The sequence below is a fragment of the Pan troglodytes genome, chromosome 8 (genome assembly GCF_028858775.2).
Source record: "Pan troglodytes isolate AG18354 chromosome 8, NHGRI_mPanTro3-v2.0_pri, whole genome shotgun sequence".
In the NCBI taxonomy this organism is placed as follows: Eukaryota; Metazoa; Chordata; class Mammalia; order Primates; family Hominidae; genus Pan; species Pan troglodytes.
Genome location: NC_072406.2, coordinates 87,237,278 through 87,260,851, shown reverse-complemented (window position 1 = coordinate 87,260,851; position 23,574 = coordinate 87,237,278). Strand labels below are relative to the sequence as shown.

Below are 23,574 nucleotides of genomic sequence, written 5' to 3'. Positions count from 1 at the left end.
AGGGTAACAGTCTTAGCCTACGTCTGATTTTCGTAACAGAGGCCTACCTTCCAGTCACTCCTAAAAGCATGCAATTGAGGAGCAGTAGAGATTCTGGATTTGGGTTTTCTTTTCTTGAGATGGAGTCTTGCTCTGTCGCCCCAGCTAGAGTGTAGTGGCGCGATCTCAGCTCACTGCAACCTCTAACTCCTGGGTTCAAGCAATTCTCCTGCCTCAGCCTCCCGAGTAGCTGGGACTACAGGTGCACCACCACGACTGGCTAATTTTTGTGTAGAGACGGGGTTTTGCCATGTTGGCCAGGCTTTAACCACATGGGCTCCAGGTGCTCTGATTGTATGTGAGAACATAAGGACCTGCAAGCATATGTATGCACTAGCTGCTGCTATTCCTAAAGATGAACTCTGGTCAGGCATGCCTCAAGGGCTCTGACTGTAGTCATGAAGAAAAGTATCTCCAAGCATGAGAGGGGTGCTGATCTCTCCCACTGCAACAAGTGTGCTCTGGCCAGGGGGACCCTAGGAGCTCTGACAGAAGTTGGGAAATAAAAGCCCAACACAGGTATAGTGCTGGCCCCTGTGATGGTAAGAGATGTGCTCTGGCATGATGGGTCTCAGCTAATCTGACCACAAGAAGGAACAAAAGTGTTGCCTGGACCTTGATTCTTCTCAATAGGGCTGACTCCTCCAATAGTAACACATGTGCATTCACCCAGCTTGAACTCCCAACCTCAAGTGATCCGCCCACCTCAGCCTCCCAGAGTGCTGGGATTGATTACAGGTGTGAGCCACCGCGCCCGGCCTCATGCCCTAGTCTTGGAAACAAAATTCAGCTCTTGGAACTCCTACCAGAGCTTAGTGTCCTCTGTCCCTCCTTTTCCCCTTTCTCTCCCGCTCCCTCCACCTCCCCCTTTCCTCCCACCCCCTCCATCTCCCTTCCAACTCTTTCTCCCCTCCCCTCTGCCACTTAACAGAATTCAGGTCCCCAAAAGGCTTAATGAACTACAGCTTTCATCTGTTTCAAGTACTGAGTCATGACAGAAAGAATTACCCTGATTTCTGGGAGAGGAAGAAACGCTTTGGTTATCAGCAGGGCTGGCCAGAGGCCCGGCGCCTCCAGAAAGGTCCGTGGGATTTGAATGCCAGGGGTAGACATTCATCCAGCTGGACACGTTCACACCCCAGGAGCGCGGTCATGCCAGGGAGAACCTGGGACCAGCCTCCCCCAGACCCGAAACAGTAATCAAGAAGTGGGTGCTTGCTTTCTGGCCATGGTGCTCAGGGGAAAGGCAGCCCAGCCACACTGTAGGAGCTCAGCAGCCATTCATTAGCACAAACAAATTGTGCTAAAATCGAGTTATTTACAGGGTTATTTGCCTTCTCAACAACCCTATGAAGAAGACACCAAGAGTGTCCCCGTTCTACAGAGGCAGCTGTGGGGCACAGTGCTGAGTCACTTTCTGTGGGCGAGAGGGTGACAGTCAGGATGGGAGTGGGCCCTACCTGTGCCCCCAACACCTGCCCCTCAGTGTGGGTTTTCTCCTCCCTGCTCCCTCTGCAGGTAAGATCCTGGTTCACTGCGTCATGGGCCGCAGCCGGTCAGCCACCCTGGTCCTGGCCTACCTGATGATCCACAAGGACATGACCCTGGTGGACGCCATCCAGCAAGTGGCCAAGAACCGCTGCGTCCTCCCGAACCGGGGCTTTTTGAAGCAGCTCCGGGAGCTGGACAAGCAGCTGGTGCAGCAGAGGCGACAGGCCCAGCGCCAGGACGGTGAGGAGGAGGATGGCAGGGAGCTGTAGGCCCGACACAGGGCCAGCAGAGGCGCTTCGGGACAGAGGGGAGAGGCAGAACATAGCCCTGGCCTAGGACTCCAGAGAAGGGATGGTGAAACCGAAGCTCGACTCTTCCAAATCATCTTGTTCAACTTCCCCATGTGTGCTGGGGACAGGGAGGACCCAGAGCTGCCCCCGGGCAGAGCTGAGTGCTCAGCCTCTCAGCAAAATGGGAGGGACGGGCTCCCCGGCTCTGGGTCACAGAGGAGCATGCCACGCTGCACCAAGTCTCCTGCTTTGGTTTTGTTTTTTTGGTGAGAAGGAAGAGGGAAAAGATTTTAAAATGTGTAGGCATTATGTTGTGATTAAATGTTTGGCTTTGTCTGAAAGGAAAGTCATCTTCTTATAAAAAGTATTTTAAAATAGAAATTGCTTTTCCAACCACAGAACCGTACCGGGTGAGCAGTGTCACAGGAGTGCCTGCGTAGCTGTGGAGGCTCCTTCCCAGGCATCCTGCGTTTCTGTGGCATCCCTTGCGCCCCGCTTGTCTTTTCAGCGGAACCCCTAGGCTCGCGCCACCATCTCTAGATGTGCTCCTCCAGCAGGGTGGGGAGGGGTCCTGAACCTCTGTACAGAGGCCCCTGCTTTAGGCTTCCCCCACTTTCCCAAGGGACCCAGGGCTCCCACTACTCAGAAAAATTCAATGAATTGTGGTGAGTTTGGACAAGTAGGAGTTTGACTTTCTAATTTTGGGGAAAAAAAGGGAGGAGACCCTCTCTAGCGGGGACCTCAGGGAGGCTCTTTTCACGTGGGTTCTAGTCAAAGCAACACGAGCTGCTTTTCAGTCATAGCAGAAAGTATTTGCAAATTGTTGTCTGCTGTGGAGTGGGACGATGGGGCAGCCAGGTAAGCTCAGGTGTGGAGTTTGCCTCCCTGAGAGCTAAGCCAGGCACGATGGCTGCGTGATTTCCACTCTGAAGGAGAAAACGGCAGCAGACATGAAGCGGGTAGTGACAGCTTCCAGGGCCAGGAATCCCAAACCAGACAGAAACCAAAGAGAGTTGCTGCTGTTGGAGATGCCGGCCGTCAAGGACCAGGCATGGAAATGGCCTGGAGAAACCAGAATGTGATATAGGCCTTCTAGGAAAAAACGAAAAGGGGCCCGGTTCTTCAGTTTGGTTGTAGTTTTCAGCAGAATGAAAGAGGAAGTTATTGATGGGTGGAGGAGAGAGTCCAGGGCCTCAGCAGATGTGTAAGCCACCTGAGAGTCACCCTGTGACCTTTGGGGATATGCCCTGCTTTTGTGCCCCTGTGGCTAGGCCTGGCTTCCTGGGACTGCCCTGAGTCTGCTCTGAGAGTTGCCTTGGCCCAGGAGGAGCCAAGGCCCTCATGTTAACATGCACACAGGGCTTGGGGGGGGCATTCCCCGGGGACTCCCTCATGGTAAGAGCACTGGTCTTCTAATACATTTTGAAACCTGAAACATTGCAAAGGGGTCGCAAAGCAAAAAGGCAGAGATGATACAGAAATAGAAATGTGCAGTGAACTGGTATGTCCTGGTGCTAAGACAGAGAATGGGGACATGTTCCCTCTGAAAGCGCGACAGTCCTGAACTGGACAGAGATTGGGTGTATCAGTCACAACTCATATGGCTGTGAGGGAGACAGCAATACTGGGTGTATGACGACTACGGATGATGGAATTGCTTAATGACTCATACTTGGGTGTGAGAGGACCATATTCCAGCTCTTGGGAAAGAGATGCAGGCCAAAAGGGATCCAGGGTCATAGTGGCCCCAACCTAGGCTTCCCCATCAGGATCCTGCTACCCCAGTCTGAACTCAGTTATTGCTTAGCTCTGATCTGTTCCATGTCCAGAGAGAAGCCAATATTTCTATTTTAATGAATATTTACATTTAGATGAATTCACATCAGGGAGGATAGAGTGTAGCTAGGTGCATTGTTGGTGTTTCCTGAGCATCCCACACCTTCCTCATGCTCTCATCTCTTTGTGGGACTCTGGGTCCTGCTGAAGGCAACAGAAGCTGAGAATGGCAAAGTTGCAGTTCTGGTCTCTTCTACATGACTCCTGGGAGCCAGAAGCAGGAGAAAGGAGGAACGGAAGTTTTTGCAAAAGTGTTTCAAGTCTTCAGAAGTAAGATATTAAATATTTGTTTGGTCACCAAGTATCTATTGAGAACCTACCACATGCCAAAACCTGGGTTGGGGCCAACAGGAAAAATGAAAATGCACATTGTGATAGAGCACAATGCAGGAAATAGGCATGGAGGCGGAGAAAAGTGGGGAAAGAGGAGAAACCCTCTTTTGGCGGGGTGGTCAAGGAAGACCTCTCTTAGACTTGAAGGCACAAACCTTCCAAATGTGCTGGAGCACTCGAGGCTGAGGAACTGCCCATCAGTAAGGCTGGAGCTGGTGGCTGAGAGTGGGAGTGGAAGGAGAGGGGCAGAGGGACTTGATTCTATTCCAGGTACACAGAAGATTCACTGAAGGGTTTTAAGCCGGGGAATGGTATGATCTGTTTCAAGATCACTCTGGAAAGATCCTTCGGCTGAAGTATGGAGAACAGGTTGTAGGGAGTTAAGAAGCGAGGCAAGAGCAGTTAGGAGGCTGTTGACAGGAAAGGAAATGGGCTGGACTGACAGCACCAGGGGATTAGTATTCAAGATTATTTTGGAATTAACCCAGAAAACGGACGGGACCTGCCGAGATGGGGAGGGAAATGAGGGCTAACTGATCTGGTTTCTTGGCGGTGCTTTAACACTGAGATGGGGTGGACCAGAGCAGGAATGGAGGAGCGGTCGGAAATCACCAGTTCGGTTGTCATGCAGATGTACAAAAGGTGTCCCAGGTCATTTGACATGGCATCTAAAGCTCAGAGGAATATTCACAACTGGGGATGTAATTCCGGGTGTCACCTGCAGAGAGGTGGAATTTGAAGTCATCATACTAGATGAGATGATGAGAGAAAACAGAGAGAACACTCCCGGCCTGAGTGTTGCAGAACATCAATGTTTATAGCTAAGCCTGGGTGGAGGAGGAAGGTCCAGGAAAGGGGATGGAGAAGGTAGAAGGAACGATGGAAACCTGGGTACAGAGAAATGGAAGGTGCTGCTTCATAATGTAACAGTACGTGTACTTTGAGTATCTAAGATTGATTGTAGACCAAGGCTTGCTCGCAGCCACAAAGGGATCTGTATTTATATAGCACTTAACAGTTTTTACAGCAACATGTATTCATTAGCCAAGCCTTTAAATCAGAGAGGTGACAAATTAGGGCCTTTCAGAATACAGTGTCCTAGAAAAAAAGAGCTGGGATTTGGAAAGACTTGGGTTTGTTTCAGCTCACACATTTCAGCTGGGTGAGTTTGGGTAATTAATGTAGCTTAATCTGAGCCTCAACATCCTGATCTGTACATTGGAAAGAATGGCCCCATTTCCTGCACAGGGTGGGTGTGTGGGAGGAGTTTGTGAAAGCTTTGTGACGATATTGTGAGTCATTACTTCTAAAATAGAATGTTGGTGAGGAAGGCGGATGCCCTCCCACCTGGCGTAGGCACCACTTGCAACTATTAAAAAGTGAGGCTGGCAACTGACCACCACTTGGTACGACTCTTACAAATAATAGAACACAGTTAGGGTTTAAATGATGTGGCCTGTTAATGAATCTCAATCAAATGAATTCAGCTTTGATGAATCCAAGTTCCTGTTTCGCCAAATCCTTGGCGTCACATTCAGATGTGAACTGATTTCTCTAGTGAGAGTGGGTGAGGTGGAGGGCAGGGTGTTCTGAGGCCATCTCAGATCAGCAGTTTCCTTCCTATGCTAAGCCTTTCTGTTCCATCAAGGAATGTTGGGACTGGGGCCAGCACGGAAGCTCCTAGTCCTAGCTATGCTGCAGTCCTTAAGGAGCCTGGGCAACCGAGGTGTCCCTGGGACTGTTCTTAGATTAGGGTTTGGCAGGTCTGGGGCAATGATTGGGACTCTTCCACAAGCTCCTTTAGAGGGCTGTTAGGCTGGCAGGGTATGGGAATTCAGACATCGCACAAACCACAAGGTGTGATTAGCAGGCCATGGCCAAAGGGAACACAGAGGGGAATCTCAGCCCCCAGAGAATCTTAACCCAAGAGGAAAGAGACAAAATATGTGACAGGTCGGAGCCCGTTGGGGGCTCTGCTTCCCGATCAGATTGCTTCCAGGCCCCAACCCCACCTCCAGGGCTCGGGCAGCCTCTTGCCCGATGTGTGGCCCACTGGGCTGCCCAGTCCTTGGCCACTCCTGAATGGACGCAGCGTTCGATTTGTGCAGGCATAGACCACCACTTCCTACTCTGAAGATGGCTGATAGGTTTCTTTTCCTATTAGCACAGCAGCTTAAATGGATCTTTTCCCTTTGTGCTGACGGCCCTTCAGACGTGTCTTCTTGGAAGCCCTCCCTCAGCTGTTACATATATTACCCCCATTGACTTTGCAGTTGAGGAAGGAAGGGACTAAAAGATAAAATCGTGACACTAAACCCAATACACTTTGTAACTGTGAAAGAAAATAACGATAAGGGTGAGAGTACAAGGCAGAACTCCACTGGGCACCCTCTGTCTGCACAAGGCCTTTTATTCTGGTGTGTACGCTCTATCCTGCCCTTGCACGATTTTGGGTCCACTTTAAGGCTTATGTCTATGCTTTGTAAAACATCTCATTTTTTTTGTGTGTGTGTTGAATCAACAGTGCAAAAGCAACTTTTTTCCTCCACAGGGTAGTGACCTGCTTAACAGAGGAGTTGCGAGCACACATGTTCAGACACCTGGAGAGCTTAACGGGCTAGTTTCACACGGGTGCTAGGTCAAGCATTCATTTCTAGACTTGTTGCTCAAATAACCAAATTCAAGCAACACTCAGAACTTTCTCTGAATGCTATACTTGTGAATATTCACTTTTGGCAGGGAGTCTAAACTTTAGACTCTAAAGAAAACATACAATTAATCATTCACAACAGAGCAAAACGTTCACACTTTTTAAAAAGAAAATGATTTTTCAAACATACAATCCCAAATTGGGTGCTTTTTTTGGTATGAATCTTTATAAAAAGGAAGTTTGCTACCCTGGTGCGAGGCTTGGAGGGATGTTTCTACAGACTGTGCGAATGAGGCAGCTGGATATTTGTGCGGGATCTCTTTGCAAATGAAGATCAAAGTCCAAAAGAAAAAAACAATTTCACTTTATTTTAAAGACAATGATTGGCATACAGAAGGTATGCACTCGCATAAAATAAACTTTCATGAAAAGCATTAAAATCCATTATAAATTAATTTATTAAATAGGTATTTGGTATATGTGATGGTTTTATTAGATATTACTCTTATTTATTGCCAACCCCTCCCCCAAAGTCAAAACAAATCAGAAAATCCCATAACTCCAATTTACACTAAATAATTTATTTTCCCAAAATGTGTATGTGTTCTGAGGCGTGACACATGATACAGTTCCATTGGTCATTCTCTATCAATCATAATATGACAGGACACAAGAGGCTAAAAATGGCTCATCATAATTTATTTTATGTTAAAATGTACAGCTTTTTTTTGTTTGTTTTTTGTTTTTTTGAAGTGACTGACTAAAAAGAGAACAGATAAATACAAGAGTGTCGCTGGATCCTATTTTATACAAGGATTACGCCTCTCCTGCTTGGCCCTTACTGTCACCCTGTACAGGTACAAAGGCTACAAAAAAGGAAGCAATATAAACAGACACAAATAACTTTTTTGCTTTTTTACATGCGATTTGTAAGCTTAGTTTGAGCTATTCACAAGCTACTTTTCTATTTTTCCTTAAAAAATAACTCCAATATTTTATAAAGATAGAAAAATCTACAGATGGAATGAAAATGTAAAGTTAGAGGCATTTCCATAAAATAGCAACTTTACACCAAATTCACTATTTTTTTTTAAATCCTGCCAAGTATTTGGACATATATGAAATGTTTCAAAACCTGACAGATAAACACTGAGATATGCTTCATTCAATAAACAGAAGTCTGCATTTATAAAACAGAAAGCTGCCTTTTTTCCCCAAAGAAATCTGTCACCAAAATGGAAAAGGGTCTCAACTTTACACCAAACATTTAGCAATAAAACCCTTTTGACTAACCAAATGGGAATAGCTTTTATAGCTCTTTACAGTTTTATAATTAACAAAAATATAGTTTTTTTTAAAACCCTCAAATTAGGGCACCCTAATCAAGGCAAAAAACTTAAGAAATGGCTTACTGTTAGCACAACACTTGTACAGTACTACAAAATGCACTGTCACTAACAAAGACATTAGCGGCATGCTGAAGTGTCACCTTAAACAAAATATACAATAACTGAAATGCTAAAGGCATTTACATGGAGTGGACAGGGAAGGGAAAAAAAAAGCTCTAGGTTCAATATTAAAACAGATAATTTGGGGGGGCTTGATATCCACATTGTTTAACAGAAGCAGGCACAACAAGTGGCTGCCTCCAAATTGTAGTCCAAAGAGAGGCCTTCCTTTGCAGAGAATTTTATATAAAAGTAACAGAAATGAAGGTACCAAAAAAAAGAAAAAGGAAAAAAAGAAAAACAACTTGTATAAGGCTTTCTGCTGCATACAGCTTTTTTTTTTTTTAAATAAATGGTGCCAACAAATGTTTTTGCATTCACACCAATTGCTGGTTTTGAAATCGTACTCTTCAAAGGTATTTGTGCAGATCAATCCAATAGTGATGCCCCGTAGGTTTTGTGGACTGCCCACGTTGTCTACCTTCTCATGTAGGAGCCATTGAGAGACTGTTTGGACATGCCTGTGTTCATGTAGCCGTGATGTCCGGGGGCCGTGTACATCATGTTACCGTGGGGTGGGGTCTGCATTGGCTGCTGGGCATATGGCTGGGTGCCCATCATGCCCATCTGCATCTGCATAGGGTATTGGGGCGTTTGATTCATATAGCCATGATTGCTGTGGTAGCCACTGTTCATCATTGGCTGGGACATGCTGTACCCATTCATGGCGTTGAGAGTGTTCATGTTCATGTTCACAGAGTTGACATTGTAGGCTGGCGCTGGCATCAGGTTCACACTCATGTTCATGCCTCTTTGCATCGTTAAAGTCCGTGCAGGACCCTGCATGGCTACAGTCTGGGAGCGCCCATAGATTTGTGACTGATGGGTGGCAGCGGCTGGTGACAGAGACGCTGACTTGGTTCTCATGGAGACGTGGCCCTTGCTGGCAATCTGGGTTTGCAGTCTTTGGCTGTGAGAGATGCCAATATTTGATGCAGCCATGTTCCGTTGCAAAAGAGGCGGCGGCAGATTCATTGGAGGAGGAGTCAGGTTGGGGGGTGGGGTCATGGTAGCTTGTGCTTGGGGTCCCCCAGGGACGGAGTGTGGAGACTGAGAAAGCTGAACAAGCCCTGTGTTACTTAATGGTGTGGACAAAGAGGCACTGTTTGCATAGGAAGTCACAGCAGCGGAATGGCTGTAAGGCAATGAATGATCAATAAGTGTATTAGTTAACTGCTGCAGTTTGGCAAGGCTGAAGGTGGCTGACGGCTGTGGGTAATGCCCAGCCCCAAAATCACTCTGACCCATTCGCTCGTATAAGCCAATGTTGGCGTTGCTCGTCTCGGGGATTTCAGCCAGCTGCATGGGTGGGGTGAAGTTAGCAGCCATGCTGCACTGAGCCAGCTGCTGGCTGCTGCTCGGAGGCCTCTCCACCACACAGCCTTGAGGAGACTTGACGCTGCAGGTCGGAGGGGAGCTGATGCTGGTTTGCTGCAGCATGCTGCAGCTCCCGCTGATGTTGGACATCTGCTGGGTGACAGCACAGCTGCTCTGTGTCAGACTGCTGGAGGTGAGGTTGCTATAGGAGCAGCTGTTCTGTGAAGAGCCGTTTCCACAGATGCTGCCTCCCATAGTAGAATCGTAGCTGCTTGGGTTTTCGTAGTTCTCAGTTGTGCTCTCGATACTGCCCAGGTCACTAAATCCACTGTCTACAACTTGCTGTGAATGATCTGAAACTGATGGGACATCCATCATGGGACTGGTTTCCATGTTCTGCAGAGATGGCACTGAGATGGCACTTTGATCTGGGCTGATTTGGGCGTAGCTGTTTTCCAGAGCAGGGACACTTGGGCTGTTGACAGAACGTACGGACTGGCCAGGATGGGAGTGGACGGATGAAACTGGGCTACTGTGGTCCGACTGTTGGCAATCGTCGAGCGTGGTGGCAATCTGTGGACTTTGGTCTGCACGGGTGTAGTTCTGTAGGCTTCTACAGGCCTCTTGAGTCTCAGCACAATCCTGAAAGGTGTCGTCCTGTTCGCTGCTCTCCTGGGTCAAAGACTGAACTGCCTGGACAGTCTCAGAGTCGATTTCCATGGTTGCTGGGTTTCCCTCTTTGAACTCTGTATCGACTTCCTTGCTGTTCTTTTGGTCCTGCTTCTGTGCCTGTTCTCCTGGGGGTGGCTCCTCGTCAGATTCGGGTACAGCTTCAGGGTCCCCAGCAAGCTCCTTGGGCTCACTGTTACAAGAAGCTGTCAGGTCGACGCCACAGTCCATTAAGACCTCTGGGTTCGAGTGACCAGGCTGCACATTAAGGTCTAAAAAAGTCTCCTGGTTTTCCAGTACTTCTTTGAAGCTTTCTCTGGGCAGCTCTTCCTTCTCCACTTCGGCAGACTCCATGTGGCTGTCATCCTCGTCATCGGCATCATGGTCCTCGTTGTGGGATGGCTCTTCATCCTCTTCCTCCTCCTCTTCGTGATCATCCAAACGTGCAGAGTCTTCTTTTTCCGTGGAGATTTCTGGTTCCTCTTTTTCTTGGCTTTTAGCACCATCTGGATCTTTTTCTACATTTCCTCCTTCTTCTTCTTCTTCTTCTTCCCCTTCCTCTTCTTCCTCTTCCTCCTCCTCCTCTTCCTCTTCCTCAGGTTTGATGAGATCATCTTCTGGTTTTTCACCTGGTGATGTGTTTGGACTTACAGGGGCACATGTTTCTTCCCTTCTGTTTTCCTCTTGAGGCAGCAGGGCTTCCCCAGTTTCCTTGACCTCCTCCTCAATCCTGATGGGACTGGGGCTGGTTTTTCCTTCTGAAGTCTCCTTCTGTTCTTCCACTGTTACCTGCTCGTCAGGCTCCATGGGTGTTTCTGGCGGGGTGTACAAATTCAGTTTAAATCCGGTCTTCCTCTCTTTGTTTTGCCTCCACTTAGATAGACCGCGCTTTGTTCCTTTTGGCCACACTTGTTTGCACTTTAGAGGTTCGGGATTGTCTTTACTGCCTTCTTTCAAGTTACTTGAATCATCATTCATATTGTCTTAGTGAAGAGACAAAAAGGGGAAGGAAAAAAAAGTCTTAGAAAGCATAACCATGGGCAACTTGAATTCATTCCTCTAAATTAATTAGCAAACACTGCTTTCAATTTGGCATGTTAAAAGTTGATGGTAAAGACATAATCAGGGCTAATGTGTAATAATATTGTGTTATAAACCAAGTAAATAACCTAGGCCTGGGAGAGTAACATATTGGGAACACATGGATATAGGCAATGCTAATGTGCTTATTTGAGTTTAATGAACAAGACATTCCCTGATGCAAAAGCCCAGAGTTCCACAGTGTAAAAAAAAAAAAATCAATTTGAACATTTACAAATTAGGAAATATAGGGGAAAGGAATTAATGCTAGCTTATATACAAATCATTACTGTCCTGGAAAAATGACTAGAAGCCTTAACTCTCATATCTACCTAGAGAAAGTAAACCTCTGTTTGTGGACATTTATAGGATGTAAATGATCTTGGATGACATGATTTATTTACTTTGATTTGAATGTTCTCTCTGGCATAAAAATAAGCTGTGTACCTCTGAAACAAATCAGTAAATAACTAAATACCCAAAACAAATGCATTTGTAATCATCATTTTTAGGATCATCATTTTTACATGATACAAACTACAATGTAATTACTAGCAAATTCCTGAACATTTAAAATACAGGTATTCTTTTTAACACTAATTCTGTCCACACTGAATTCTGGATCAGTATGTTGCTGATGTAAGGTTTGCATATTAAAGACACTTAAAAACAAACCATAATTGTGAAGTTCATTTCAGTTCAGGTGAGCTTTTTACTGAACCTATATGCACATGTTAATATAAATGTAAATATGTACATATTTATACAAGCAGATGAATAGCTATATACATATTAATAAATATATGCATGAAGCACCCAAGTATTCTTAAGATCTTTAGATTACACCAATCTTCTAGAATCAGTGGTCAATTTAAAGGAAAAGCTTTATATAGAACAATAGTCTTATTAGAAACTCTATTTTGGAGAATAAAAATAAGATCTCACAATCATCATGAAACAGATAACCCTTCTGCCAGAATAGAGTGAGTTCTAGTCCAACTGGTGGATAGCAGAGTAAGCACTGGCTGATTTAGGTAATAAAAGGATTACAGATAAACTTACCTGCAAGTATTACATTCAAACCGACCAGCTGAAAAGAACACATATGTGATGTAGAATGGTTCCTTGAGAAGTGCCGAGTACCATGCCCGAGTTAAGAGTCATCTCAGGACATTTCTATTCACAATGGCAGGTAATAGCCATGCCAGTGCCCCCGGATTCCACATTCTTTTTATTTTTGAGACGGAGTCTTGCTCTGTTGCCCAGGCCGGAGTGCAGTGGTATGATCTCGGCTCACTGCAACCTCTGTCTCCCAGGTTCAAGCGATTCTCCTGCCTCAGCCTCCCAAGTAGCTGGGACTTACAGGCATGCATCACCACGCCCAGCTAATTTTTTTGTACTTTTGGTAGAGATGGGGTTTCACCATGTTGGTCAGGCTGGTCTTGAACTCCCGACCTCAGGTGATCTGCCTGCCTCGGCCGCCCAAAGTGCTGGGATTACAGGCATGAGCCACCATGCCTGGCTGGATTCTGCATTCTTATTCTACATGCTACTGGACCTACCGGCTTTTGTTGGAACACCTCCCAAAATCAGAAGATGAGCTTTCTGACAATTATTTTTAAGAAAGAAGGACATCCTGAAAGGAATCAGGCATAATATGAGAAGACAGCCAAGAAGGGGAAATAAAGCTCATTTTCACACACAAAATGATCGCTCACTGCAGTTTGTTGTTATTTGTTTAAAAAAAAAAAAAACCCAAAGAATAAGGCTTGGTTTCTCTACACCCAGGGTAAGAAGTCATTCCTTCAGCAAAATACTGTATGCAGGAATAGCATTTCTGTGAACTAAGAAAATCAAGAAGATGCTTGCATATGTTCTTAAAACTGTGGCTTTTCAAAAGCTAGAGTGATCCTGTGGTTCCCAGGGAAATGAGATGGCCTGTTCCCCAGATTAAAGTAAGTTCTGAATAGAGTCATCTTGGCCAGGGAATAGAGAGAGTATACCATAAACCCTCATGATTCAGCTGGGAGCACACGTTCTCAACCTGACAGGCAAGGATGGGTGCTTTTAAAGACGATTCACCGGTGTTCAGTATATTTTTTAGAGGATGGGGTAGAGGTGTCCCTGTCAACTTAAAAGGAAAGTCAGTTTATTGATTTTTATGTTATGCAATATTATCAAAGCTAATATTGATGTGTGGGTAAGTTTAGATGGTTCCTTTTTTTTTTTTTTTTTGAGAAAGGGTCTCATTCTGTCACCCAGGCTGGAGTGCAGTGGCACGATCATGGCTCACCCTGAGCTCAGGTGATCCTCCCACCTCAGCCTCCCAAGTAGCTGGGACTATAGGCACACACCACCACTCCTGACTAATTTTTGTATCTTCTGTAGAGATGGGGTTTTGCCATGTTGCTCAGGCTGGTCTCAAACTCCTGGGCTCAAGTGATCCAGCTGCCTCAGTCTCCAAAAGTGCTGAGACTACAGGTGCACACCACTACATCTGATTAATTTTTGTATTTTTTTTAGAGTAGGGGCTTTGCCATGTTGCCTAGGTTGGTCTCAAACTCCTGGGCTCAAGTGATCCACCTGCCTCAGCCTCCCAAAGTGCTGGGATTACAGGTGTAAGCCATCATGCCCAGCTTAGTTTAGATGAATCTTTATAGTAGTATATACTACGACACTACTGATTATAAGATGTACTATTGATTTACTAATATTTGTTTTCCAGGAAAAAAGAAACGATTCCATTCAATGCTCACACTGATAATAATATATACCTTGATTTCAGAAATAACTAAATGTGAAAAAAAAAAGTACATATTAGAATCAAAGAAATGTAATGTGTTTCTTGTCAACAGACTTCAAAGTTTTTGGGGATAAGCCAATTTCTGGTAAGTAAGATGAACCCACCTAGAGGAATGTTCTGGCCTTAGAAGTTGTTTAACATAAAATCCAATTCCAGGAAGAAGGGAGAGAAGCTTGTAAGGATGGGAAAGGGCAGATGGGCACTTGCTCCAGGTGCATCAGCACCACTTCGCAGGTGCCTCTGGGCATCACGCCAGAGGCCTGCTCTTTGGCACCCAGTCAGATACAGACATTCTCAAGGGTAAGGTTTTTATCATTCCTCTACTTACTTCTACAAGGGTCAGCATTCTTGAAGCAATGATTGTCTTTTCCTTCCTCTTCCTCTGTTTGTCTTTTCTTCCCAGGCTGATGTTGGAATGCTTTTCTCAGGACTGGCTTCCTGCCATCTTCCTCCACTTCAATCTCACAGGTGGGCTCCAGCTGTGGCATTGGCCTCTCTTCATCTGAGTTGTCAAAGGGCTCATTCAGTACTTCTGTCGTCTCTGAAATGGTCTCTGTTGTTACACTGCTGTTGATCCTCCTGCGTTTACGACCCCTTTTCTTCTTTAGTACAAAAGGCCTCTGAAATTAATTCCAAACATAACACATAAGAGCTCATGAGAAATTAAATGGTTGAGTCGATATGCAGTAGACATGTACTGAACGCGTGTCTGAGAATCTTACATGTGGTGACTTCTGTAATGCCTTTGTACTTAACCTTCCATTTGATGTCTAACATCCCTCTTGGGCTCCAACTACACAGGCAAGTGTTTTCCAAATAAAACAGTTGTTTACTCAAGCAGATGCTTTGAGAGGGAACATCCTAGCAGCTTGACTGGAGATTTTAAAAACTAAGCTTTGCTTTTCTAGCATATATTTTTCCAATGGTACTTGCTGGCTTCAATATTCCTCACATCACAGACATTTAAGGTCATCACAGACTCTAATGTCTTTATAAATGGTGCTGTAATTAACTAGCCACTGGGTTAACCCATTTAATACTTGAGAACTCTTGAAGGAGCACCCACTATGTGGACAGCACTGGGAAATATGATACAAGACCAGCCTACTTTTTCTCATTCCATAGGACTTCAGGGCTATGAAAAGGAAAGGAAAGGTACTTGAAGAAAGGATTACTGTTTAAAATGTTAACAAAGTCAAGTATTGGTGGTTGCTGAGATGTGAGCAACTGATAACCTGGCAAAATATTTTAATAGAAGGAATCTAAAAATGTTAAAGACATGCCAGATGTCTTATTTGTATGATATAAAAATATTTTTTTCTTTTATTTTTCTTTTTTGTAGAGACAGGGCTTTGCCATGTTGCCTAGGCTGGTCTCGAACTCCTGAGCTCAAGTGGTCCACCCGCCTTGGCCTCCCAGAGTGCTGGGATTATAGGTGTGAGCCACCACACCTGGCCTAAAAATATTTTTTCTGTTTGCACTAAAGGTTGGCACAAATGACTGTCCATAATTGTAATTATAAAATGTTTTTCGCCCAGCAAAAAAGTTTTTAATGACACAAAATTCAAATAGAGGAATAGCAGGTAGATTTGCTGCTAAGATGTAATTGTTGCCCCCCAAATTATTGAAAATACACTGCAAAGAAGGGTTCAATATGCTTGGTTAAAAGCTAACCTTCAGGTAAACTGTATTCAATTATTATTATTATTATTTTAAAAATATTTATTTATTTTTTATAGAGACAGAGTCTTGCTTTGCCCAGGCTGGTCTTGAACTCCTGAGCTCAAATGATCCTCCTGCCTCAGCTTCCCAAAGTGTGGGGATTATAGGCGTGAGCCACTGTGTCTGGCCTCCAAGAATTCTTGTGTCTTACTTTTGTTAACGCTCTGAATGCTCACTGAAGCACACACGTAGCCAGTTAATCATATTCTATAATTAAACATTTACGGTTATTATTCCCCCCAGTCTGCCTGCCCTCTTTAATCCATGAGAATTTTCCCTAATATGAGGGAAGCCAAGGTAGAGAACTGGTTTTCTTCAGGTTGAGTCCAGTTCAGATCATGCCTTGGATGATTCTGGTTTTTGATAGTTTTAGAACAAGTTTCTTTTATTATATATACAACACATGAATACACACTCCTCCTAAGAAATGGAAACATTATTCTTAAGCCTGAAGTCTACTTTGTGGGATGCTCCTTTCTACCACCTCCCCATGGAGACCCTTCCAGAAGACTGCCAGGCCTAGAAGAGCGCTGAGCTGGGAGTTAGAACAGCAAGTTCCCTAACAGATGCCACATCAGATGGCCTTGGGGCGGAGCCTTAGCTTGTATTGTGATATCTCTATCAGTCTTGGCTCTCCTCTATGTCCCAGATAGATACTGAAGACAAAGATATCAGATCTGGGTGAGCAGTTACCTAAAAACAAAGTCAATTCTTTACTTTCTGTACCATTGGAGATGATATGGTCTATCTAGAGACACCACTGGGCTACTAAGATCTGAGGAGATTCAGTAATGCGCAGTTGGCCACAAATGCAAAATATCACCATCAAAATTAAGGGCCTAAAATGCTTTCTAACAATTCTGTGCCAAGAACAAGAGAAAGAAACAGCATGAAGAGCACTGGGCTTGGAGTCTTTTTGTTCTGTTTTGAGACAGAGTTTCGCTCTTGTTGCCCAGGCTGGAGTGCAATGGTGCGATCTCGGCTTACTGCAACCTCTGCCTCCCTGGGTTCTCCTGTCTCAGCCTCCCGAGTAGCTGGGATTACAGGCGCGTACTACCATGTCTGGCTAATTTTTTGTATTTTTAGCAGAGACGGGATTTCACCACGTTAGCCAGGCTGGTCTTGAACTCCTGACCTCAGGTGATCTGCCCACCTTGGCCTCCCAAAGTGCTGGGATTACAGGCGTGAGCCACTGCGCCCAACCCAGGCTTAGAGTCTTGAGCATGCATTTGGTTCTGCTTCCATCTCTAATGAGTCATATGACCTTAGAGAAGTCTCCTGGCCTCTAGGTCTTGGAGGGTGGTTTAAGTGCTTTCTGGGGCACCTTTTTGTTCCCATAAACCTCAGTTACTCTACTCCTGCAGACCAGCAGGTGGCAGTGACTACTAGACTAGGAGGCTGGCCTGTCCCTGGTTTCCTGTCACAGCACTAACAAACCTCAAAAGTAAACATAATCATGACTGTGAGATAAACGATTATGATATATGATCAGCGGGACTGGGTACACATAAACTACGCCTAAAGAACAGAGAGTGAAACAAATACTAATAGACAGAATGTCTGCAATGACAAATAAGATTTGATTGAAGGCGACTCACAGAAAATCTAAACAGACACCTACCTTTCTCTTTATGGCAACTGACTGTGGTTTCGTCAATCTTGGGGGAGAGCTTTGAATATTTTCTTCTTCTTCTTCCTCTTCTTCCTCCTCTTCATCCTCTTCCTCTTCTTCCTCCTCCTCCTCTTCTTCCTCCTCCTCGTCCTCCTCCTCCTCTTCTTCTTCACTGCTCTCTTTAGACAGCTCCAGCAGCTGCCCTCGCTCCCCTGTGACTGGCCGGCTCTCCGGGGAATGCAAATATTTATTTTTCGATTGTACTTTTGCAGGTGATTGCCTACTGTTAGCTCTAGTTGACAGGATTTCTTGTTCCTCCTTCTCCCAGCAGCTAGCTTGTTCCATTAGCCGCTCAGCCTAAGTGGGGAGGGTAAAAATGGTGGCCAGTGAGAGGGCAGTTACACAGCCAGAGCCTCTGAGGATCAATGGCAAAGTGTCTCTAAGTTGGTTCTGATCAGGACAGCCAGCCAGCCAAGCACATTCCAGCTGCATCATCTCAGGAACCTTTTGCATCAGTTAGGATAACAAATCAAAGAAGATTGGGTTTCATGGGATATTTAACAGTATTAATGATGCAGCGAATTGATTTGAGTCCTTTATCACTACATTACATGCTCACTGGCAAGGAGCACTTTAAGCAAGTTCATAAACACAAAGAATCGATTGACACTGCAGCCTTGGAGCTCAGCACCGAATTTGATCTGATTACATGCTCTCAGTAGTGAAAAATGCTGCTTTGTAATCAATGATAAATGTTTCATTTTTCATACTCAATTCAATAAAATTATCATGTCTTACCATGCAACCTCAGTTAGGATAAATTAGTGCCATATCATTTCACATGCTATCTCTACATAACCAAGCTTTTGACAACGATCTTAATGACTTTCTTAGCTTAAGAATGCTACAAGATTGAAGTTACACAACTTAGGATGATAAAGACAATCATTACCTCTTTCTCAGCTTCTCGCTCTTCTTCAGACACTGCAGCATTAGAAATTAAAATTGGGGTCCACCTCAGACTGTCTGGATCAAGTTCATTGGCTCTGGAACAGGTTTTCAGCTTTTCCATGTGGCTCAATATCAACTTTTCCCGTCTAATGATGACAAATCTGTAATGTGATAAGGCAGAACAAGATGTAATCACAAGCTGAAATTTCACTTCAGCTTCACATACGGACATATGCTAGCACTAATGTTATCTGCGTTAGGAAAAATCAGAAAGCACCTCAATGAGAGGGTACAGAACACTGGAATCCAACCAGCAAAAAAGTGTCATTTCATGTGTTATTTTTAGGAGAAAAGGTTTGATAATACTGTTAGGGAACCTCAGTCTTTAACTGGAATGAATGCACCTATCTCCAGGGACCCTTTCTGGTGTGGGATGCCTGAGCCACGGAGCTGCCCAGGGTCCCAGGACTCACCTGCCATCTCTCTTGTCGATCATGTGGAGGTGCTGCAGAGTGGTGGCAATGTCATGTGGGCACATGCCCGTCGCTCTGCTAATTGCCTTGATGCTGATGTGCCTCTCATGGTGGTGGTAGAGATACTCCAAGATGACGCTCTTCCAATATGCCAGGTAGGAGAGACGGCCCAGATCGGAGAGAGGCTTTTCAGGAGACCCTGCTTGGCCTTCTCTTCTAGAAAGCAAATAGCCTAGGGCAGAAAAAATAAATGGGCATTCCTCACTGTGGCATTCCCAGAGCTTAGAACAGGAGCCACTAGAAATAATATGAGTAGTGACAAGGTAAAAACATCACAACAGAGAAGTGCATTCGCTTTAGGAATGTAGCCTCTTCCCAGTTATAGTGATTTGATCTCCGTGAAGTTTACGCTCCTGAATCTTTGACAGTGGCACTCTAAGTCAATTCACGCAGCTAGCAGCAGCATTCCAAACACATATTGTGACATATTTAACAAAGACTAAAAGCTATGGTTGAAGACATTACTCCTGCTAAGTCTCAACATCTAAGTCTCCCACAGCTTTAGATTCTTTCAAAAACGAAATGTCAGGCACTTACTCAGAAATCCTGTCGAGGGACCACCCCCAACATTAATGGGCAAGTTGTTTTCCACAGGAAGGACCTAATGACCCTTTGACAGCTGGGTCTTAATAAAAAGAGAAGGACCTCTGTTGACTCAGAGTCTATACTGCTTGTTACATTTAACTAGCAGGTTGATCTGAAGCTTTGTTTTAGGACTAATAAAAGAATGTCTTTCAAGTCAACTGCTGCAACTCCCATCAGCTCCACTAGCTCCATTTTCACCTCTTTCATAGAAATTAATTTACAATCCAATCCCAGAATATTGCTCCTACAAATTAAGACAAAACAAAACAAACTCCTTAAAACAACCTATTGCATGTATGCTCAGAAAATCCCCCAGCATCTTAAGCTTTTGAACGCACTTTACAGCATTACTGTGAAGGTTCCTTGGCAAAGGAACTTTAAAAATGGAAAAAAAAAAAAAAAAAGAAACCAGCCCTTTAAATCCACTTGAAGGTAATGAATGAAAGCTGGCGGCTGTCTCAGTAATTAAGAGCCACTTATGGAGTAGAAAAGAAATGCTATAAGCTAATGATGTCTACCTTGCTCTAATTATCTATTTCAACAGCCTCACCTTCATGAACTTCCTAAGTTTAAACAAACATCAACCACATACAGTAGGTGGCAGCAATGACAAAATCATACTGCTCCGTAAACCACCCAAATCTTCAGCATTTTTCTTCTTTATCTACATTTCCAAAATGGCTGCATTCTCAAGAATTTTCTCAATTTTAGGGTTATTTTTTGTTAAAGAAGAAATCAATGCCTCTGATGCATTTTCCTGCATCTCAAAATCACTGCAAATACAGTAATGCAGAAATACAAAACAAGAATCCAGCCTGAACCCTCGAAGGGTATAATCACAGCATTTTGCATTTTGATGGCTTTAATCTGAATGCCATTATGAAGAATAGGCGTAAATTTAACTTCAGGTTTTGCTAAGGTCTTTTGACTTATTTGTCTCTTTAACCCATGTTTAAGTGCAAAGTATTTGACTGAATGCAAACAAGCACCACAACATTTTACAGTGAAACCACTGTCTACATGTAATTTGGCAGCAGATTGGGGCTTTCAATAGCAGTGTGTCAGGAATGCTAACACAGTGATGGCCACTGTGCCGAAGCCAGCCCATATTGTGTCCTGTCAACACGAAGAAGAGCTCTCTACGTCTCCATGTTGCCAGAGTATGAAGGGAGCCCACACCTCAGAATACAGATAATTGGCATATCCGTCACCTGCCTCCAAAGTGCTTGGCACATGCTGAGAAACGTACCCAGGAGGCTGGGGGCTCCCAGCTTTGTACTCCTGGTGGGGTGAGAACCATAGAGCCGTGGATATAGAACCATCCCCTTTTGTCTATGAGATCCCACAATTGAAAGTCCCCTGCAGTGAGTGTGAAAGTCCCCAGGTCCTCTACTGGTGCTTATTTGAATCCAGCAGTCAAGGACAGAAAGCCCCACTCCTCTCAGCCTTGCTGAAAGAATTCTGTACAACCAAAGTGTTCATACCAAGGTGGTATGTGCCCCCCCATACCTTATGTCCCCCACTATGATGGGCCAGCTTACCCAGAAGCACATGTGTTCCTTTGTTCTGTCTCCCCGCTACAGTCCCTAATCCGGAAGGCAGCAGCAGCCAGCATCAGAAAACCCATGCTTTCCGCAGCTGTTCATGCTTTCACACCCTGAAGTGGTGCACACACACCCTGTCAGGGCCTGAGCCTAAATGGGTTAGGCCACTCAAACTAGCAGGCAACTTGGGGTCCATGGGGAGCATTTAGGCATAAACCTTTTAGCACCTGCTACTCCTACCATGTTAAGTGGCTGTCTCCTGGGACACTCCCTTGGACACAGACCTCAGGCCATGACTGATAGTCACAGAAGAGTCCTGGGGAGGTGGCAGCAGGGTGATCAGCCCTGATGGGTGTGGGTACACTGAAAGCCCCCAGTGGTCTTTTTCAGCAAACACCCTTGCACTGTGCTTGCAAAGGCCAGGAGAAAGCAGGGAGTGGCCAACACCTGCCAGGAGGCCATGCTTCCCTGGGTGCTATAAAGAAGACAACTGCAAACCCAAGCTCCAGCCAGAGCACAGCAGGCGGGTGTGCAGGGATGACATGCACCGACACTGCAGACTGCACAAGGCCACTATCCGAAGGGACCCCTGCATGGCTTGCAGTGGGTTTTTCCCTCTCCTCTCTGACTCATGAGACCCTCAAGGAACTAATAATAGCAGGAACTGGCACTTATGCCAGGAACCATTTGGAAGTCCACAAAGTCTACTCATGTAAGAGAAAACAGAATCCATCAAAACGATCAAAATGAACAAAGATACATTTCTGATTCCTTACTAGTTAAATGAACTCACTTGTAATATGTTAAACTGTACAGCTTAGAAGAAAAGTGTGTGTCATGTCCACTCCACTGGCGTGCTTGGTGGATGTAGGACAGAATTCCATTTGAACCAGCAGCAGCACTTCCTCTCAGAAGGCTGCAGCTGGTGGCACTTCACTACTCTGACCCTCATAACATGCGATGTTTTAAAAAAGGAATTTCTTGCCACCTTTTGTTTCTTTGTACTTTTTTTTTTGAGACAGAGACTTGCTCTGTTGCCTAGGCTGGAGTGCAATGGCGCGATTTGGGCTTGATGCAACCTCCGCTTCCCAGGCTCAAGCGATTCTCCTGCCTCAGCTTCCTGAGTAGCTGGGATTACAGGCGCCAGTGGCCATGCCTGGCTAAGTTTTGCATTTTTAGTAGAGACAGGGTTTCACCATTTTGCCCAGGCTGGTCTCGAACTCCTGACCTCAGTCCCTCAAGTGTTGGGATTACAGGCATGAGCCACTGTGCCCGGCCTCTATTTTTTTCTAGGCTCTTCACAACATAATTATGATATAGCCCATTGAAAGAAAAATTTTTGGTAAGAACATTTCACTTATTGAGTAATCATAGAGATGTGGTGGTTTAAGTTACAGCTCTTAACTTACCAAAAAAATTCCAAATAATTGATCTAAGATGCAGGGAAATAAAAAACACTTATCTTGGCTGGGCGCGGTGGCTCACGCCTGTAATCCCAGCACTTTGGGAGGCTGAGGTGGACAGATCACCTGAGGTCAGGAGTTCGAGACCAGCCTGACCAACATGGAGAAACCCCATCTCTACTAAAAACACAAAATTAGCCGGGCATGGTGGCGTGCGCCTGTAATCCCAGCTACTCGGGAGGCTGAGGCAGGAGAATCACTTGAATCCGGGAGGCAGAGGTTGCAGTGAGCCGAGATCATGCCATTGCACTCCAGCCTGGGCAACAAGAGTGAAACTCCATCTCAAAAAAAAAAAAAGCACTTATCTTAGAAGCTGGTGTATTATCCTGAAGCATCTGAAACAAGTACAGTACACCCCTGGTGAATAGATTCCCATGGTGCTCTAACACTTCTCCTTAACTCGGGATACTTTCAATCAGAAAACCTCAGCTCTCCCTGGAGAAACCTGGCTGTTTCAGATGGAAAACAAAGTGATGTTTGGAGGACAAATCCCAGTAGCTGCAGTATAATTAATCGCTGGTGAAATTATTCCCTGGAACTTGTCTGTGAGCCAGAGGTGCTGGCGAACAGCACTTACTCTGTGAGTGGGAGCCTTGTAATTGAAAACGGGGTAGCACATAAACCCCTCATCCACATCAACTATCTTGATCGTAGCAAAAGCTGGCTTCCTCTTTTGCTTTACTGGAAGCACTTATCCTGGGGAAGGTGACATCTGACTTTCAGTATACAGGCCACATAATCAATTCAAAGGATTGTCAAGATGTCTGCTTAAAGGGAAAGGAAGAGCAATGTGATTTCTGTCTATAAAAAGTAAGCATTTCTAAGCTGTACTGCATGGAACCCGAGTGTGCCTCACCTCTGTTAAGGCTTAACTACTTGCAGTAAAAGAATCAAATCTCATGTTAACTAGCCCTGAGTTTGAAATGGTTAACTCTCTCCCAGTGGGAGAAAATAAAAGTGGTAGAGAGTTATCTCATGTAGACAGATCTATTAGGATAAGGAAGGAACTATCTAGACAAGGTCAAGATATGTTTTTGCAGACCCAAATTCCCAAATTAAATTTAATTCCCAGCATAATAACTGTAATGTTAACGCTCATTGAAAATGAAAATTCCTTCCCTTTAAACTAGGAGTATTCAAGAGTGTAA

At 44.9% G+C, this 23,574-nt stretch overlaps 2 protein-coding genes across 24 annotated transcripts in view; one reads left to right on the top strand and one right to left on the bottom strand.

The window, feature by feature from the left end:
• The window catches only part of DUSP29 (dual specificity phosphatase 29), a 36,232-nt gene extending 34,066 nt beyond the window's left edge, over positions 1-2,166 (top strand). For 2 of the 4 annotated variants that reach the window (XM_009458762.5, XM_009458763.5), the window contains exons 4-5: positions 971-1,120; positions 1,558-2,166. In XM_009458762.5, the coding sequence (XP_009457037.3) occupies positions 971-1,120; positions 1,558-1,799 (392 nt within the window). In that variant the 3' untranslated portion in view covers positions 1,800-2,166. The remainder of the gene's footprint in view (positions 1-970; positions 1,121-1,557) is intronic. The other 2 variants (XM_521513.8, XM_054659710.2) reach the window with 1 other exon arrangement.
• A 5,151-nt stretch (positions 2,167-7,317) lies between these two features.
• The window catches only part of KAT6B (lysine acetyltransferase 6B), a 205,608-nt gene continuing 189,351 nt past the window's right edge, over positions 7,318-23,574 (bottom strand). For all 20 annotated transcript variants that reach the window (XM_016918652.4, XM_063781903.1, XM_054659705.2 and 17 more), the window contains 5 exons: positions 18,775-19,006; positions 18,303-18,462; positions 17,360-17,707; positions 14,345-14,636; positions 7,318-11,116 (listed from right to left, as the gene is read on the bottom strand). In XM_016918652.4, coding sequence (XP_016774141.2) covers positions 8,565-11,116; positions 14,345-14,636; positions 17,360-17,707; positions 18,303-18,462; positions 18,775-19,006 — 3,584 coding nt within the window. In that variant the 3' untranslated portion in view covers positions 7,318-8,564. The remainder of the gene's footprint in view (positions 11,117-14,344; positions 14,637-17,359; positions 17,708-18,302; positions 18,463-18,774; positions 19,007-23,574) is intronic.